The sequence below is a fragment of the Kogia breviceps genome, chromosome 2 (assembly GCF_026419965.1).
Source record: "Kogia breviceps isolate mKogBre1 chromosome 2, mKogBre1 haplotype 1, whole genome shotgun sequence".
Taxonomy (NCBI): Eukaryota; Metazoa; Chordata; class Mammalia; order Artiodactyla; family Physeteridae; genus Kogia; species Kogia breviceps.
In genome coordinates, this window is record NC_081311.1 from 42,074,666 (window position 1) to 42,094,628 (window position 19,963).

Consider the following 19,963-nt stretch of genomic DNA (forward strand, 5'->3'; position numbering starts at 1 on the left):
CAACTTTTAGGTCACTAGTTTAAATTCAGTCTCAATTGATCACAAGCAAAAGTGTATGGTTGGTGGCCTATGAAAAATGCCTTGATGGTGTCACCCTAGTTCTTTCTAATAGAGACTGCCACTGTAATTGGCACCCTTTATTTTGCTTCTACCAGAAGCACAAAGGGTGAACAGAAATGTCATTTCAAGTATTTTCTCAGATTTTGTACTAGAGATATTTGAGATATGAAAAAGGCCAACTCCTTTTCATCTTTAACTCACAGGTAGAATTATTCTTCTATAATATGGTATGTAGATATTTCTGGGATTTATTGAAACAAAACCTGAGCCATCTTACAGGTGAAATTATATCTTACTCATAGAAAGTTAAATTATACAAAGGCACAATTTTAAGAAATATTTAAACATAAAACATGTAAAATTTCTTGGCCTGAACTTACAAATCTAGGATTTATTTTTCTTTTCTTCTGGTTTAAACAAAATAAATCCCCATATATGTAAAGAAGGATTTTCATAATTCTATAAAGGTACTTGTCTTCATATTTGGTTTTCCATATTTTACCATTTTCACGACTTAACTAAATGTTTTCTTCCTCCTAAAGAAACTATAGGTTATTTTTATTTTATTTTGTCCATTAAAGTCCCCCAAATTTCCTTATTACTAATATGTCTACTTTCACATAATTTTGTTTCCCATCTTTTAATAGTAAATGAACAACAAAAGCAAATACTCTCTAGTTGCCTGGAAAAAGGCAACAAAATAAATACAAGAGCAGAGGCAAAGAGAAGTATCTGGTAATGTCAACCAAATTTTTGGCAGCCTCAGATAATGAGTGGGATATAATGGAATGAACCTTGTTTTGTAAATAGTGATAATTCAATCAGCTGAGTTAGGCCTCATTTAATTTCTGTAAGGTTCACTTTCCACATCTAGATAATGAGGTTGATATGTTTAATTATTTTTTACATTCTTTCTAGTACAAACATTCTATGGAATCTTCACTTTTATATCATCAGGGTTTGAGTGAGAGGGTGTCTGTATTCAAATGGCATTGAGCAAAATGCCTCGTGTCACTTCATTTGATGGTAAAGATCGATGCTGGGATTTTCCTAAATCATCACATTTAAAATCTCTCCTAACCTTCAAGGCCAGCTTCCTGAATTCTCATGTCAGCACCTCCTGCCATTTCCATATAACACCAGGAGATGATAAATCCTCCGTTCTCTGAACATCCATAGGTAAAATAATGTCATGTTATGGTCCTTATGATTTTTATGGTAAGTGACAGTTATTATCAACACCACATGTAGCCCAATTTGAAGCTGTAGATTCAGTTGAAAATACAGCATTTTCTGGCCAAGTGTGCTTTAGTTAGAAATGTATAAATTGAGAAAAATCAAGCTATGATTCTGCAAGTAACTCATATGCCCATGAATCTGGAGCTGCAAATCAAAATATCACCTAAAGCTACCCCCTTCATCGAAACAAATAAACTGAGGCACAGCAATTACAAGATTTGCCCATGGGCACAGAATAAAATTGTCTGCCTCAGCATTAGAATGCCTACCATCAGCCGGTGAATCTAAAGTCATTTTCTATAGAGAACACTGCAGCAAAAATAAATCCTGCTGGGGCAAAGGAATCCAAGACAGAAAATAATAGTCAGCTGCAGACTCTTTGGATGCAAAGTACAAAATATTCAAGTGCATGTTTCCAATCCCTTCATTATCTCTTGTAATGATTGCAGCTAATCCCTGCCAGCTAACGTTAGTTCTTCAACAGTGGCAATCAATAGAATAGATTAGCTGTGGAAACCCTCCATCCATATTATCCCTGCTTTCCTTTCCAGATGGAATTTTCATTCACTAGAGTGTAAGCAGACATGTGAGGTTTTCTCCCCCGCCATGCACAGATATAAACCCATTAGCCTTCAAGGTTGTCACTAGAATTTTATACGTATACTAAGGCGCATACCTGTAGATTTAATAAAACAGCGCCGACCCTCATGGCCTCACTGGTTTCAAGGTTATACATCAACTGTGGGAAGCGAGGAGGGCTTTGATTATTTGGAGGAAGCACTTCAATGTACACAGTGCAGATGGAGTGCCTGCAGAGAAAGAGAAGCAAACAAGAGGAGTAAAAAAATCTACATCATATTTAATGACAGACTGAATTTGATATTCTGTTATTGGGTTTATAGGAGAGGAAATTCTGAATTTTTATAGGAAACAATAAAATAATTCAGAATGAAAGGATGAAAAAATAAAACTACCACCAAAAGACGATGATTTTATGAAATTATCTTAGTAAAAGGAAAAAAAAATGTCTCAGGTACATATTTTTCCTACTTAGATTAATAGTGTGAGTTACAAAGGAATAGCTGTACAAATAAAGCTAATAAATTAACTTGATTTCTGACTTTATTTTGTAATGCTTCTCTAATAGCAAAATAATATTCTATAAATATCTGGTAATAAGAGCTGGTCTTGGGGCTCTCTTCCTGTTAAACCAGCAGAGAGAGTATTGATTAAAATAACACACAAAACAAAATATGGGCTGTGTTTTATTAGTTTTGTTGCTGACATCAATGGCTTAATGAAATGCATATCAAGAGTCAGGATCATAAAGTAATCATTGTGTAAAACAGTTGCAAACAAAACCAAATCTGTTTTTAAGATTTCTTTAAAGAGTTTAATATAAAAATTTAGGAACTAGATTTAATTGAAGGCTTAGATTGATGGGCATTTGTTTTTGAGGGATCAAAATATATTCTATTATTATAAGGACAAAAACATTAGCACTGACATAATCACCTTTTTTGATATGTCTAAACTCTGAAATTTCTTTACATAGCAAAAGCTGAAGAAGATGTTCAAGGTTGGTACAGAAGAAACAATGGCAAAAATATATCAATGAGACCTGCGAATTTACAAAGTTAGTCTTCTATCTTGAAGAACATACCACCACTGCCTGAGTTGTATGCTTTAAACTTATTTTAACAAAATCATACCTTTTTATTCAAAACACATTTCTTACAATTCCTATTTGGGGGCTAGAATTTTCTTAAAGTAGCCCAAAGCTCTTTGCATTAAGTGCATCAATTAAAAGACATGGTCACCAAAAACATTTTTCTGAGATTATTATTCTATAATAGTTTACTTTGAAAAGCCCTTAAGAGAAATACAGATCATAGGCACTGAAAATGATTTTTTAGCTTATCACCTTATATTATGCCTAAGTCCAAATTGTTTCTGAACATATTCTCAGTAGAATAGATACCTATAGAATATTAAGTACCTCTAAAAAGCTGTATTGACTTTAAAAAATTTTCATACTTAAATTTATCACAATATTGTTCCAAAGTAATTTCATTTTAAATTAAAATCTCTTAGACTTCATAATCAGTTAAAGCATCTTCATTCTTTCTTGCTCTGATTTTATCTCATTATTAAAATTTGCCAATAAAATTAACCAAAATATAATTGCTTTTCTTTTCAATTTTGTTTTACAACTCGTGCTTTAAGGATAAAATGTTTAAAATAGATTAAAATAGATGATGAAATGCTACTTATAAACTTAGAGGTATTAAGTTTAACTTAAAGGTACTATAATGGCTAGATGAAAAATAAAAATATCAGCAAGTTATAAAGTTAGTGTGCAGAGTCCCACTCTCATATTGTAGGAATACACTAATTGTCAGTATGAGGTGGGCCTATTATCCTCCCAGGTGGTGATCTGGTTCCAACAGCCATCCCAAGATATACACTATTGCTGATATTACCCTTCATAATCCTGACATTTTTTAGGGTCTGTTATTTATCAAGTGATTTAAACATTTTATAAATCTCTTCCTTTTGGCTGCCAGCACATTCTCTATGCATAAGTCTTATAACATTTACCCTATACCACATTGGTAATAACCCTAGCTGAGTGATGTTGAGCACTGGATTCGTAACCACACATTCCTGGGTTAGAATTTTTATGCTACCATATGTGATCACAGGCAACTGACTTCTTTCAGTTTCACTATTTCCATCTGATAATTAAGAATAATAATAACATTAAGATTAGCATAATGATTAAATAAGATTATATGTATGGTGTGTATGTGTGTGCACATGTGTGTATGCATATATGTGTATACACACATAGAAAAACACATTTATCAGTTATTATTGTTAACTGTTCAAAATAAGGCTTCTTATTCTATTCTGTGGAATGAACTAAATAAGCTTACATTTACCTTATTAACATCCCTTAAAATATTTTAGACATTTTAATCGCATTTTTTCACTTTTCTTGGCTAAAAACCGACAGGCACAGTATCCCCTCTTGCCTCCCCAGAGTGGAGGGTGGTAGTGTTAGGGTTCGGACATATTGGATCAGAATCTTTTGATGTGGGTCCACAAATCTACATTTTCCATGGATATACAAGGTTTTTCTCACACACGCTTGATTCAGAAGACCACTGTCCCAGAAATTCATGGGGAGTATAGCATGTAGACTCACCTGCTTTTTAAGTTAGGAGCCCAGGGGATTCCTCTACAAACTGACCTAAAACTCTCCTTAATAAGCTTGGAGGCAAGAGATTCCCTCACTGATTAACATTTTTCTTTTTGACCTAGAACACACCTGTACCCCAAATTCAAAGCTTCTTTTCAAAAAGTTAGAGCCTTCCTGCTTTTGATATTTAGAACTTCAGCTTACTGGTGTGGAGTACTTTATAAAATTTTTACCAGAATATGGGTCTCTTTCTGCTCTTAAAACTATAATTTGTACTAAACTTATTGTACTTTGTATATTTCCTTATTTTTCCCCCTTTGAATATTTTCCCATTTTAGAGGGCTAAGCTGTTTATATCTACAGCACTACAATAAGGACCTCTAACTCAGATGAAGCTTGTGTCTTTGCCACAAAGAAGAAAAATTTTAAATGCAAAACCGAAACGACTATTCCCCAAAGCAGAAGACAGTGAACAACAAGGTCCAACATGACTGTCTCCTTCATCTGCCCTTACTCCTTTGCTTCCTTTGCTCCTTTCCACAGTAATTCAAATGCTAGAATTGCTAATCATGTCCCCCACCCCCACAAACACACACTCTTGGATCTTAGAGTTATTTGGGGAAGTTCATAACTCAAGGTCTTGCATTTTTCATCTTTAACATCCTGACACTTCCCTGCAATGTGTTTAAATAAGCACTAACCTTCTTGATAGCTATTGCCTTCTAAAATGCTATCTGCTTTTTATCCCTGATGTCAGCATAATGTCAGAGTTAGCTTTCCTAAAACAAAATGCCAAGAGTATTAACAATAAAATGATATCATTAATGCTGTAATAAATAGTAGTAATTCAACAGCATTGATCAAGCACATAATAAAACAGGACAGTCATGAGGTAAATAATAAATTATAATAAATTCTATGTGAACACTTTGTATTACATTTTTGTGTGTGTGTGTGGTATGCGGGCCTCTCACTGTTGGGGCCTCTCCGGTTGCGGAGCACAGGCTCCGGACGCACAGGCTTGGTGGCCATGGCTCACGGGCCCAGCCGCTCCGCGGCATGTGGGATCTTCCCGGACCAGGGCACGAACCCGTGTCCCCTGCATCGGCAGGCGGACTCTCAACCACTGAGCCACCAAGGAAGCCCTGTATTACATTTTATAGCTAGTCTTAAAAGCATAAAACTGAGAATCTATATAATACCAATTTTATTTTTGTAATATAGACAGTATAATATAGATAACTCGCTATTTCTAAACATAAAAATCATAAAGTTTTTATTTCGCATTTGGTAGTGAGGTCAAAGTAGAACAAGAGAGGTGATGTAACTTCTCAGATAATCGTTATGATTTTAAAAGACCCTAGAAACCATCTAGTTTAACTCCCATTTTACAAAAGAGGATTAGAAAATCAGAAAGATTAAGTGACAGATTCAAGGTTATGAAGTTATTTAGCAACAGCAGATAAACTAAAAGGCAAGGCTCCTGTATCCAAAATCTGCCTGTCCTTTCTCCCCACATCCTACAAGAACAAAAGTGGGGGGTAAATTGAAGACATTTTAGTTATCTGATGTGTGTGTGTGTTTCTGTGGGGAGTATAAAACATCCTTGGTTTGCAATGAAGGATGTTATCTCACAGGAAATCACAAATTTCAAGTCTTTGGATCAGGCTATAATATTACAATCAATTTTAATTATTTATATCATGAATAAAACTTCATCCATAACACTTTGTTTTTAACAAAATAAAATATGAATAAAAAGAGGTTATGAAGATAGACCTAAGAAGTTTTAACTTCAGAAATGGTATAATTTTTAAAAAGATAAAAAGTCAAATTTTTTGCATATGACAATAGTACTCAGTGGTACTGAGGTGATGTCCTTGACATTTAGAGGATTGCACAATCTGTATGGTAATTTTCTTTTCAATGTGTCAACATATGCTACAGGGTGTCTATTTGTAACTATATTTCTACATTGTCTCTAAGGTGAAGGTTCTAGGTATTTATATTGCTTTCACTAGTAGACTTAAGACAAAAACCTTATCTTTTCTTCCTTTGTCTCCCACCAACATCACACTAAAAAAGCTATTTCAGTGTTCACAGTTTCTACTTTACCATTTTGGAAGTACATACAGGAATCCATAGGAGCAAAAATTTCAGATTTAAAGCTAAATAAGATGTCAGATAAATTTCTCAGGGGAAGTTACAGGGACAAGATGTACTTAGGTACATGGTGTTGAGAGGAGACTAAAGGGGGCACAGGCAGAAGTCTAACTAGACTTCTAACTAGAAGAGGTTTTCAACACTAGAGAGAACAGTGGCTTGGACTACTATTTTAATAATGAAAGTAGGGGGATTTGTTGGTTTCTGAGTATGTTTTTAGGGTAGGGCTTAGAGTTGTTGCTCAAGATTATATTTGGAGTTTGAATGAAAGATAAGCATTGAGGATGGCTCCAGGGATCTTTGGCCAAAGTGACCTCAAGTTTGGAGATGCTTTATACCACATATTGGACATTGAAGTCACCAAGCATTTTGACAAACATACTGTTGAAATGAATGCCAAACAGACTAGAACTAAACTCTTCTGCAGTGACCTGCAGGTCTGTAGATAATAGCAGGAGATGAGGTTACGGATAAGAGCAGAAAATGGGGGAGGGACCTGTCATCTGCAGATGATAGTAGCAGGGAGTACTGGATAGCACATTCTTATTTAAAGAAATTAAAGAGAAAATATCAAGGAGAAGGAGAAAGAATAGTCTAGAAATTTCAATGAGGAACTACAGGGTTCTGCCAAATCTCTATGATTAATGATAAGAGGGGTGTGAAGAGAAAAATCTTTCATGTGGGTGTGCTGCGGGGGAAACAATGCCCTTTTCTCTGCTCTGGAGGAGGTTTTAATGGTTAATGGGTTTGTTACAGATGTTCTGTCAAACTGCCTGGCCCTGCTATAGTTTGGAGTAGTATTAGATCTCTTAAGAATTCTTAATCTTTGGGATTGATTTTGGTAAATCATATTTTCTTGAAAAATTAGCCATTTCATCCATCTTTTCAAGATTTTACAGCTATTAAAGCAAAGTGGTCTTTTAATGATTCTTTCAATTTCTTCTGTTTCTATGTTTTTTCCCTCTCAGAATTTATTAGGTAATGTTGCACTTTCTCCCACTTTTTTAAATTAGTTTAGCTGATAGTTTATAAATTTATTTATTTATGTTTTTATTTATTTCTATTTCAAAGAACCAAATTTGGATTTATTTATTGGCTTCAGAGATGTTTACAACTAATTCATAGTCATCAAACTTATTAATTCATTTTTGTGTTTCTTTGTGGTTTTTGTTTATTTCACTTATGAAGTATCATAACAACTATATAAAGCCTTCACAAAAGTTTCTCAAAAAGAAAAGCATGGACTAATTTCACTAAATAAAATACCAACAAATATAATCCAGCAGTTTATTTCAAGATTAAAATACCAAGGCCTACTTGGATTTATATGAGGAATGAAAAATAGATTTATTATAGGAACTGTATTAAGATCAATCATCCTAGCATTGGCTCAAAAAGAAAATTCATTATTGTCTTCATAGCTGATGGATATTTACTTGACTTGAATAAATGACCATTCTTATTTTTAAAAAGTCAATAAAATAAGAATACAAGAATGCTTTCTTAACATAATAAAATATGTTTTTTAACCATAAACCAATATAATAGGGAAATGTGGGAGGTATTCCCACTCAAATCAAAGTCAAGACAAGCATTTTTACTGGAAGTACTAGCAAATGAAATTAAAGGGAAGAAAAAACATAGAAAGACATCAAACTATCACTACTTATAAAATATATTCTTGAATAATGTAGGAACATGAACTGGAAAACTACAAAAACATAAGAGAATTAAATAAGAAAGTGAGTTAAAATTAATATAGATTAACAGCTTTTACATATGTGTCAACCAATTAGAAGAATGAGGAAGAAGGAGTCTATTTACAATAACACCAAAAGATGAGAAACAACCCAACAAAAAAATATATAGGACATATATAAAGAAAATATTTTTAAAATAAAATCTACTAAAGGACACAAAAGAAAACATGGGCAAATGAAGAGACAGAAAGTTCTTAGATAGAAAGATTCAATACCAACAATGTATAATTTATTTAACCCTAAGTAATTAATTTATAAATTTAAGGTGTTGCTAATAAAAATATGGTAAAAAAACATAATTAAGTAGCTTATATAAAGTCAAAGAAAAAAATTAACAGAAAGAGTAACAAGAAAATGTTTAAAGAAGAAAATCAATGAGTTAAGTTCACACCATTGTGTTATAAAGCATAGTTTAAAATCTTAACAATTAAGATTGTGTGATAATAGCTCATAAAAAAATAGGTGAACTAATGGAATAGTGGAGAAAGTCTAGAATCACATTCAAATACATAAGCAAAGATATAATAAATGTAACATCTCAAATTAATGAGTAAAAAGATGAACCATCTGATATATTATGTGAAAAATGGCCTAGTTGCCTGGAAAAAAAATTACTGCTGGATCAATACCTCCTATTGTACAGTAGGATAAAATCCCAAATGCAACAAAGATTTAAACATACAATATGAATCCACAAAGTCACTAGTAGAAAAACACAGAAGAATTGTAACCTGGGTTTAACAAATCAATAGAAAGATGGGCAAAGATTGTGAACACAGAATTCACAGAAAAGGTAATAAAAGTGGAAAACATAGGAAATATACTCACTCATAAGCAAATGGATAAAAAAATAAATAATATTTTTTTAACCTATCAGGTGGCAAAAATCGAGAAGTTTGATATGACACACACTAGGGAGACTGTTCAGAATTAGCCATACTCATACTGGCAGTTAGAATTGCAAATTGTTATAAGCCCCATAGAATACAACTTGGCAGTTCTCTCTAAAACTTACAATTGTATGTACTCTTTGGTCTAACTTCTGGGAATTTACTGTATTGATATACTGGAACACATTCAAAATGATGTGTGTTCGATGTTACTTATTTCTTCATTGTCTGTTAAAGAGAGACTGACACGTAAAGTCTATCAACAGTGGGTTTCTTAAACAGTATTACATATATATGAAGGAATATTATGTAGCTGTGATAAAAAGTTTTAAGGGAATTATCCAGTATTCATCTGGAAAGAACCCTAAGATACATTGTAAGGGTGAAAAATAAATCAGCAAGGTTCAGCAATGTATTAATATTAACTTCATATTTTCTTAAAATGCATACTGAAAATTTGGAAACAAACAAGAAATCAATAAAAGGGATATCTCGGGGATATCTCTTGGGGGGGGCAGATAGATGTAGTTGTAACAGTTGGAAGGCTTTTTACTTTTTTCTCTCTTACTGTCTCTCTCTCTCATATATATCTATGAGATTATATTACATATACATAAATATATAGATAGATTTTCTAGATAAATTGTATATGTATATAAAAATTTTTTTAAATAACTACTCTGACACTGAGAGATGGCCTCAAAACCCTGAGGCATCACGTGTTACATACTATCTGTGACCTCTCACTATGAGCAGACTTGCTTTTCACTAATAAAGCAGACACATGCCTCTGATATTTCCCAGTTCCCACTCCCCCTCCCAACAGAGACTTGCATCCTTCACATCTATGAAATCACAGTTAATTATTTTGTGGTTTAATCTTGACTTTATTGTACTTCTCCCACAATTTGACCAAAGAGGAATATGCAGTTCCTGAGAATCCAGTCTCTCTGATTTTCTGATCTAATTTAGATGTTTATAAGATAAAAGAATGCTTGCGTTGCATCTTAAACTTAATTATGGGGTTTAAACTGGAGCGATAAAAATACTGCATTGCTTCTGATATAAATTACCTTCTCTCTGCTGGAGGAGCATTATCCGCTGCTTGGATGGTGAGTGCATAAGTCCGCCCAACTATCAATTCCACCCCTGGAGCGATGGTGATAAGCCCTGTTGTTTTATCGATGATGAAGTCTCCCTGACCCCCAACCAGTATTTCATATGTGATCTCCCCGTTTGACCCTTCGTCTGCGTCGACTGCAGTGAGCTGGAATTGAAAATAACAACATAAATCCTCTTGGGACTCAACTTTTCACCATTGTGTCATTTTTTTTCCCCCCAACAAAAGAAGCCTGCTTTCAAACACACACACACACACACACACACACACACACACACACACACACACACACACACACACACAAAGTAAATTTAAAAAGTTCCTCGACATGTACACTCTTGTTTTCTTGAATTGAGGCTACTGTGTTCTAATGCTGAAGCAATCACATCAGGAAAGATATTTTTGTTCTTGTGAGAGTGATAAAAGATTTTGAATCTTGAAGACTATTTTAATTTCCTAAAGCAAAAAAAAAAAAAAAAAAAAAAAGGAAAGCCTGGCCCTATAGGAATTTTTTTTTCTCTGTCTTATCACCTGTCCTTGACACATAAACACATATTAATAAGGATGGAGGCCTGGAAAAAATGAATTGCTTTCATTATTCCCATCCTTCCTTTTGCTCTAATTTTTTCCAGTCTTAATGTTTTCCTTCCCATCTCCCAGAGATTCTCTTGTCCTGTAATTCTTTTTACTTACACATGGCTTTAGCAAAAATTCTTATAAACTTGTTCACAATGACTTATAAAGGATTGATAAGGCTTAGAGTATTACCTTTTCAAAAGCAAACAAATGCATCTCCAATTGTAGAATATCTAATTAGAAAATGAGAATATCAAGCACAAGAAATATTATTTTTTTTTGAGAAAAGGGATTCAATTCAGAGTCCCTGACATAATACCACATGAGCATCTGTAAGGCTAATTTGCACATACTCATAATCATTTTGGAGCAAATGATATGCAATAGTTAAAGACTATTTTGGGTCATTATATATGAAAAGAGAATAACCATTATTAATTTCATAAAGCCAAATTAAGGTCATTATGATTTAATAGGTTAAATAAGCCTCATGGACTTCCTGATAAATATAAATTTACTTAAGGGGGCAAAAAAAAAAAGATTCTACTGGGAAATCTTATAATACACATTTTATAAAGAGTCACAGAATTTTCTGTTTTCATCCTTTGACAGATAAAGAAAAGAAAGCTGGCCTCAGTTTACACATAAGAGGAAAGCAAAAATTTCCTGTTAATAAAGAAAACACACAGGGTTGTAATAAATAAAGTTGCAGAAAAAAATTTTCTTATTTATTGACATTATGTATTTCTTATCCATGAGTTTCACTTCTATAAAGTAGCAGTTCTTTGTCATCCAGAGACTTCTTTGGGTGGCTATTGGACATTCTGGTGCACTTTCTTAGATAAAATGCAAGTGTACACATTTACCTTGAAACTTAAATTCAATTTCAGAAATGCTGTGTTAATTAATGGCCCATTCAAAGGATCATGTTAACTATCCTAATGAAATGTAAACAAAGTACTTTACGCACCTCATCATGCTTAAGGGGATATACTGTGCATAGCCTATTTCTATTTTATTATACAGTGCATTTAGAATGATAATGTGCATAGAAATAGCAGCAACAAAAATAATTGAGAGGAAAAAAGGAAATTTGAAAAAGAGGCATAAATTCAGCTGAGTCTGAGACTGGGTATTTGGGGGTGAACAGATGTGGTTGCCAGAAGAAACGGCATTTCATGAAATGATTTTGGGACTTACGTGAGGATGACAGACATAGTCCTAAAGGCAAAGGAGAAGGAAACAATTTGCAGAAACAGTCAGAATGAATGATATATATCTATGGAGAACTATTCAAGCCAGACAAACTTATTCTCTTTTGTGTGTGGATAAAATTAGAAAATTAGAGGACAGGGGTAGCAGAGGAGAAATCAATTTTGATTATAGTAAATCACTTAACACAATGTCTCAGGAAATCCTAAGTAAAATTTAGCTCAAATTGGATTCAATATTAACATTCTTCCTGGGACTGAAATTGGCTAAAGGAATTTAGTGATAAATGGCATTGCATCAAGTTAAGAAGAAGTGTTGAGAAATGTGCTTAAGGGATATAGGTATTATGGTTGGTCTTATTTTACATTTTCATAAATGATATTGGAAAAGAGAAAGCTGGATGATAATTAAATTGAAAAGGGCACCTGTCTGGGAGGTGCTGTAAATACCAAACAGTACTGCAAAGCACAGGTGATAGAAACAACCCCAAAACTGCAGAATCAGCCAATGCATTTTAATCAAACTTCCATCATCAGAAGAGTTCTTGTAGCATACAGTGTTAGGATGGGCATGTTGACTTGGTCCTACAAATGGAATATCCACAGATTTGCACTTCAAACATGCTTGAAAAATAAAATATATAATATTTAGCTGTATAAATTTCCCCACTAATCACGTTATCTTTAAAATAAATTACTACCTCTGTCCAATAAATTAAGCAGCCTGGAGTCACTAAGCAGACATCAGCCAAATGACATCCGTTTCTTGAAAACATTCTGGGGGAAATACTGGAGACAGTCAAATGCTTACAGGAATCAACATGAATTAAAACTAGTACATTCAAAAAACAAAAAATCTACAACATTATTGAGAGAAATTTAAAAGTATGTGGAAAGACAGTCCACGTTGATGGATATAAAGACTCAATATTTTAAGATGGAAATTCTTTAAATTTATTTGATTTATAGATTCAGTGTAACCCCTATCAAAATTCTAGCAGGCTTTTTGGTGGAAATCGTCAAGTTAATCCCCAAATTATATGGAAATACAAGGGACCTAGAATAGCCACCATTTTAGAAAAGAAAAACAATGAAGAAGGAATTACACTGTCAATCTGAAAACACACTATCTACCCACAGCAATCAAGATGTAGTTCTGATATTAGTTACACATACAGATTAACAGAAGTCCAGAAGTAACCTCTTACATTTATAGCTAACTGACTTACAACAAAGATACCAAGGTAATTTATGGGGAAAAGATAGCTTTTTAAATAAAACCTGCTGAGATATTTATATGCAAAAGATTTTAAAAAAATGAACAGAGACCTTTATCTCACAGCATATGCAATATTAATTAAAATAGATCATCTAAATGTAAAATGTAAAAGCTAAAACTATAAAACTCATAGCAGGTGATATAGGAGAAAATCTTCGTGAACTCTTGTTGGCAAAAGTTTCTTAGATATGACACTAACAGCACGATACACAAAAATAGAAAATATCTGCAAATCATATAGCTGATAAGGGACTTGTATTCAGAATTTAATGAGTATCAGCCATTTGAACAAAATATGTTTAATATAATAAAACTTCAAATATAATTAAAGTCTGCAACACAAGTGAGTAAACTATATAGTTTAAGAATCATTATTTTGGTTATAAGCTTTGATTCTAATGCAAACGGGTTTAGGTAAGAAACTGTATGATTTTCAGTCAAGTTAAATTGTTTCAATATAAAACATAAAATTATGTACAAATGTAAGAGTATATTTACAATTTTGAAAGGTTTGCTCATCAAATCTTTATCTGGTATTTGCTTAAAATACTAAACCCCACTAAGACCTTAAATAAATATACCCCTCAAACTTTAATCATTATATCACAAACACACATATACGTATACACATATACTTACCACAGAGAACAATATCATTATTTGACATACAATAAATTGTCAAAGTCATTAAAATACTACATAGACTTATCCTAATTTTGTTTATACTATTGGAAATTATAAAAATAATTTTAACATATAATTCTATATGTAATGTTTATACGTCCTCCGCAGGGTACTAAATAATATACAGGGCACATAGAGATATACACAGATAAGGCAGTAAAGGATATTAATTATCATAAATGCTTTATATAATTCATGAGAATGAACTGATATTAATAATAACTGGATGACTTTATACAAGATTTATCATTTACAGTGCACATATGGAAGTAGTTCATATAACCAATTTAATACAGCTGGTACTACTAGTAGCAACATTTTAAAGAGTAGAACACTGAAGTACAGAAGGATAAGCTATTTGTGCAAGATTACATAGGGTACAAAGTGACAGAAAGGGACACATCTGGTTAGTCTGGTTCCAGATACTATTATCCTTATTTTTAAAATGTATTTTGTATTTTTAAAAAAATTTTATTGGAGTATACTTGATTTAAAATGTTGGTAACAGATACTATTATCTTTAAATTGGATTTAACATCAACTTTGCCACTTACAAACTTTGTGAATTTGGACCAATTTTTTATCAATGTACTAGCTCAAATTCGTTATAAAATTAGTCTGTGAACAAGGAATATTTTCATAGTAATTTCTAGCTCTAATATTCAATGACTTGTGACACAGCATTAGTAATCAGGAATGTTTTCAATGTAATGTATTTTTCCATATTAAGTAAGTAAAGGGATAGCCTGGCTGAGGCTAAAAAGTTAGAGACCATTTTGAGAAAGGGCTATAGGAGATAACACTTTGTGTGTGGCAGAGAGAATTCTTAAGCCAAATAGAACGCATTTCTAGAATGAGACTCTTTCTAAGCTAATTGAGAGCAAATTAATTGAGGGAATAAGTTCAGTGGATATTTGGTGAATCCCTACTGTGTGGAAGTCATTGTGCTGACCACTGGTTGTAAGAGATCACTAAAAGGAATTTATGGTTCAGTAGGTTAGACAGAGATGTAAAAGCTAACTTTAATGCAAGGCACAGTAAAATGTATGGGAGATAGAATTGCCACCTAGATATGGGGGAGTATTATGGAAAGAACAATGAATTCTGACTTGCTATGAAAATAAAGACTTTATTTAAAAAATAACATTTGAACTGTGTGTAAAAGAATGAAAAAGGTATAATTTGGATTAAATTTTAAAACCTGAGAGAGATATCAATAGGCATAGAAAAGGAAGGCTATTCTATGCTGAAATTAAATGCATCAAAACCTCTATGTAATCTCAAAGTTGGTTACATGGAGAGATGTAGCATGAGATGAAACAAAAATAATTGAAGTATTACATAGCTGTTCTTGACTACATGGTGTGGAGATTAGACCCTTCGGTAGGATAAGGACCTATTTTGACTTGTGTCTGTGTTTCAGAATAATCATTTGTAGCAGTGAGGTGGGGAACCTGCAAAAATAGTGTTGTCAGTCAGAGTCTACTGTAGCAGCCTAATTTATGACAGTGCATGGGCATGGAAAAGGAAATGATGACAGACAGGTACATTTTGAAACAGCATGAAACCAGACAATCGGACAATCATCAGGATGCATGAAGGTGAAGGAGGGAGAAAAGAAACATGACTATAGTTGCTGGCCTGAAGCCTGGGTAATCCAAGATTAATTGGGCTCTTCAAAATATAATTGCCTCCAAAGAAGACAGGGTATGTATCTTTGAGTCTGTGTGTGTGTGTGTGTCTGTCTGTCTGTCTGTGTTTCTGTATAGGAAGAAAGATAATGTATTAGTCAATTTATCTTAGAGTATGTCCAGTTTTAGCTGCCTGTCAAATATCCACCTTTCCATGTCCAACAGCTTGATGCTCAGGTCATCCCAGGACATTTAACTTTGGGCGACATGACTACACATAAAAGTGATGACTGAAAACTTGGGAATAGATGAAAGAGAGGACACTTATATATTGATTTTTGGAAAATGTTAACATTGAAAGATTGAGAATTGAACAAGAAGCCAGCAAGGAAGTCCCTCAGTCACCAGACAGCTAGGATGAGAACAAGGGAGGTTTTCCAGAAAAGGGTAAATTTGAGAGTTTTACATAGATTAAATACTGAGAAATATTTACGTCTGTATTTGACTCATTAGAATTATGATTTTTATATGATTTTAGTAGTATGATGTGAGCGAAGGCCAGATTTATAACTAGGTATTAATTATGCATAAATACATAATAACATAATAAATTATCTAGATTTATCAATCCAAATGCTTAAATACATCAGAGTTGGAATATCAGAGTTAGATAGTAGCAAGAAATCTTATCTGGGAACAGTGTTTAGACCATGGCATGGGAGGATTTAAAAATGCTTATAGGCCAAAGGGAAAGAATCAATAGAGAGGAAGAGATTATTGTAGTAAAATAAAATTGAAATAACGGAATAACTAGTGAGCACAGGTGAAGGTGAGGGGAAGGGGTGGACTTTAAAGCAGAGAAGAGGAGTAAGAAACATGAAAAAAGAAAGTAAGAACTGAAAAACAAGAAACATGGGAAGAGGTGCGGGTGACAATCAAAGGACGCCGCTCCATGAGGGACTCCATCTTAATAAATTAAGATTCCATTTTTCAGAGGGTACAAAAAATACTGTTAAGGTTTAAGGCAGTTTTTTTCAAAATTAGCTACATATTAGAGCTGCTTTGTTTTATTAAGTAAAATCTCTCTGAGTGACTCTACTATGTGTTAACATATCATTTAAATAAAAATATTTCAGGGTGTAGTCCAGGCATCAATATTTTTAAAAGTTTCTCAGATAGAACTCTAATACTCAGGACTAAAAACCATTGATTTAAGAGAATTGTAAAAGTCTAGGAATAGCATCTTTGGAGTACAGACAGGATAGCTAACTACAAATAGAAAACCTACATCTTTAAAATATTAATATTATATATAAAAATCTATATTAATATAGAGCAACTGGTTTTTCAAGAAAACTAGCAATGTGTGAATGAGACCTTAAGACAACAGAGTGAGGTATCATTTAGAGTCAACCTGGAAGATTTCATTGATGGCCTACAAAATTGTCTTTTGTGCAGCAAAAAATACACTGCATGAACTGAAGAGAAGAATCATACTCATGCCAGTAATTTCTCTCTTAACACAAGCTGTGCTCATAATCTGATTACACTTAATTTTCAGTTGTGAAAGATGCAGCTGCTGTTTTATGGCAGTGCTCCCATAAGTGTATTTCATGAACCATACATGTCAGAATCACCCTGTTCCTTTTTACAATAAGCAAGCATAATAGATATAAAGTCAGAAGGCTAGTTTATAACTAGAGAACTGTTAACAAGAACCTGGGTAGTACTCACATTTTTATGACCAACTGATCCACGCTTGTGGACAAGGACAGCTACCTCATAATAAGAAGACAGTAGACTCAAATAATTATGTACTTACATCAGGCCAAGATAGTCTCATGTCTACATTGAAAATGATCTGATTATAATACTTAAAATCTGTTTTCCAAGGCTCTCTTTGCTGGAGAGTGCTCATTGTCTCCTTTGTTTCTAACACTTTCACTCTTTTTGACAACAGATTACTTACCAAAGAGGAAACCAGCTGATCTTCTGTGGAGTTAGTGAGGAAAGGCAGGTCATTGAAAGGTTAGTGGTGAATGGAGCATAAAAACCCATTTTATGACCCTTAAAATGCAGTTGCAGATCACAGTTCTGAATTATTTTGCTCTGTTTTAAATTTTTTCTCTCACTGGGAAATCTGTTTCCTTTTGTTTCTAGGCCCTTGGAGGATGTTTTATAGCCACACCACTCTTTTACCACATACCAGAATAACATTAAAATACTAATTAAAAAGCTTCATTTCTTGGCATTTAAATAAGAAATTAGAGGCACATAGACAAAAACATCAATCTATGTTCAAATAGATTTTCAAAGGGAAATATATAAAATATTACTCTTTAAAGGCAAGGCAAAAAGTGTTTTATAAAGAGATACATAAGGGAAATTAACTCTTGTAGGCTGCAAATGCCAGAAATAAGCTTTTGATCCTCCAAGGCAAACATTTTTGAGATACGGTTCCACCACATAATTGCTATCATTTTCTTAGTTACACTTTACAGTTCCCTGCTGGTGGTTTTTCTGTATAAACTTACTTTTATTTCCAATTATGTTATTATAGAGATGAGAATCAGATCTAATTAAATAGGAACATGACAATAATTTTCATTCCTTTATCTGTATAAACCATAATTTTACTCCCTATGAAAGAGTGCCTCAGTAAAGATAAATATAGATCTCTAGGTCCATCGGTTCACTAGAAATAAAGACCAATACACTTATTCCTCCCCATTCATTCAGATCTACTTGTTTACAGATCTTTCTTTCTTTCATCCTCAAATAAACATTTATTAAGCATCTACTAGTTTAGGCATCTACTATATGCCAGGCACTATGGATACAAAGACTATGGATACAGAAACAAATTGTAGTTGTGCCCTCAAGACAAATGGGTAAAAAAGGTGGATTTCATCAATATGACAAGTGCCATAACCAAGATATGAATAAAATGTACCGTGGCTGTTTGAAACCTTTTCCCCACTACCCACATACATGGATGCACTTTTAGGTGAATTTTCAGTGCTCAGTCTATAATGTTATCCCTTCCTATATCACTGAAGAAAGCACATCTTAATCCAATAAATAAAATAGGGGTAGCATTGAATTATCTCTAATTTATATTAACAATTATATCATGCAAAATAGGTAATAATTCATCCTTTGAACAAATATTTACTGCATGGCTAGTATGTCTGGCATGTGTTGGTATTAGAGTAGCAAACAAGACAGATGGCCACTGATGGAGTTTTTAGTTTGGGGTGGGGACAAGAAGAAAAGAAGATAATTTTAGTTGGTCATATTGGCTATGAAAGTGATGAGAGAAAGTTATAGAATAAGAATGTGTGACGGGGTATGTATATGTATGTGTGTATGCTGGGAGGCTATTGACACTAAGCTGTTAGGAAAGTTTTCTTTGAGGAGGTGATATTTTCAGCTGGGTCCTGAATGATGAGAGTGAATTAGCCTTGTAAAAGATCAGAGAAGTGTTCTTCGTTAACAGAAAATAGTATACAAAAGCCATGAGACATATCGTTAACTATTTCTTCCCATACATTTCACACTGATGAGGACACACCACTGTATCATAATATCTTGGCTAGAAACTACTGTTATTGATGGGTTGCAAGAACAGGAGCTATTAAGGAAGAAAAATTACTAGGAATTATCTACTGAAAACTACCAAGGAATGCTTCCTCACAAAGTAAAAAGTCTAAAGAACAGGAGAAAGTAATCAAGCTATAAATAGAAGGGAAAGAGATCAAGGTAAAGGAGATAATTAGAGAAAATGGGAAAGAGCAAGGCACATTCAGGCAACTGGAAATGATAGTTCAGTAGGACTGAAACATACATATAGAAATAGAGGGCCAAAGATGAAGCTGGAGAGAAAAGCAACCATAACATAAGGACTTAAGTACACTGTTGAGGCATTTGGAATGCTTTTTTACTGCTCTGAACTATTTATCTAATACTAAAATATATATGTATACAAATTTATGTATTAGTATTCACTATATACTGTACTATTATATATTAGACTATATTCTATATTGTTATATAGTTTATGTTATATAATATATTATATATAAACTTTAGTAATAATTAGGAGCCTTTCTAATACTCTAAAAAGTATAAAGAATCATGACTTT

The 19,963-nt window shown here is 33.2% G+C and overlaps 1 protein-coding gene across 5 annotated transcripts in view; it reads right to left on the minus strand.

Annotated features, from left to right (window-relative positions):
• PCDH15 (protocadherin related 15) overlaps nt 1-19,963 on the minus strand; it is a 1,516,422-nt gene that overhangs the window by 277,813 nt on the left and 1,218,646 nt on the right. For all 5 annotated transcript variants that reach the window (XM_067025124.1, XM_067025121.1, XM_067025122.1 and 2 more), the window contains 2 exons: nt 10,391-10,584; nt 1,976-2,108 (listed from right to left, as the gene is read on the minus strand). In XM_067025124.1, coding sequence (XP_066881225.1) covers nt 1,976-2,108; nt 10,391-10,584 — 327 coding nt within the window. The remainder of the gene's footprint in view (nt 1-1,975; nt 2,109-10,390; nt 10,585-19,963) is intronic.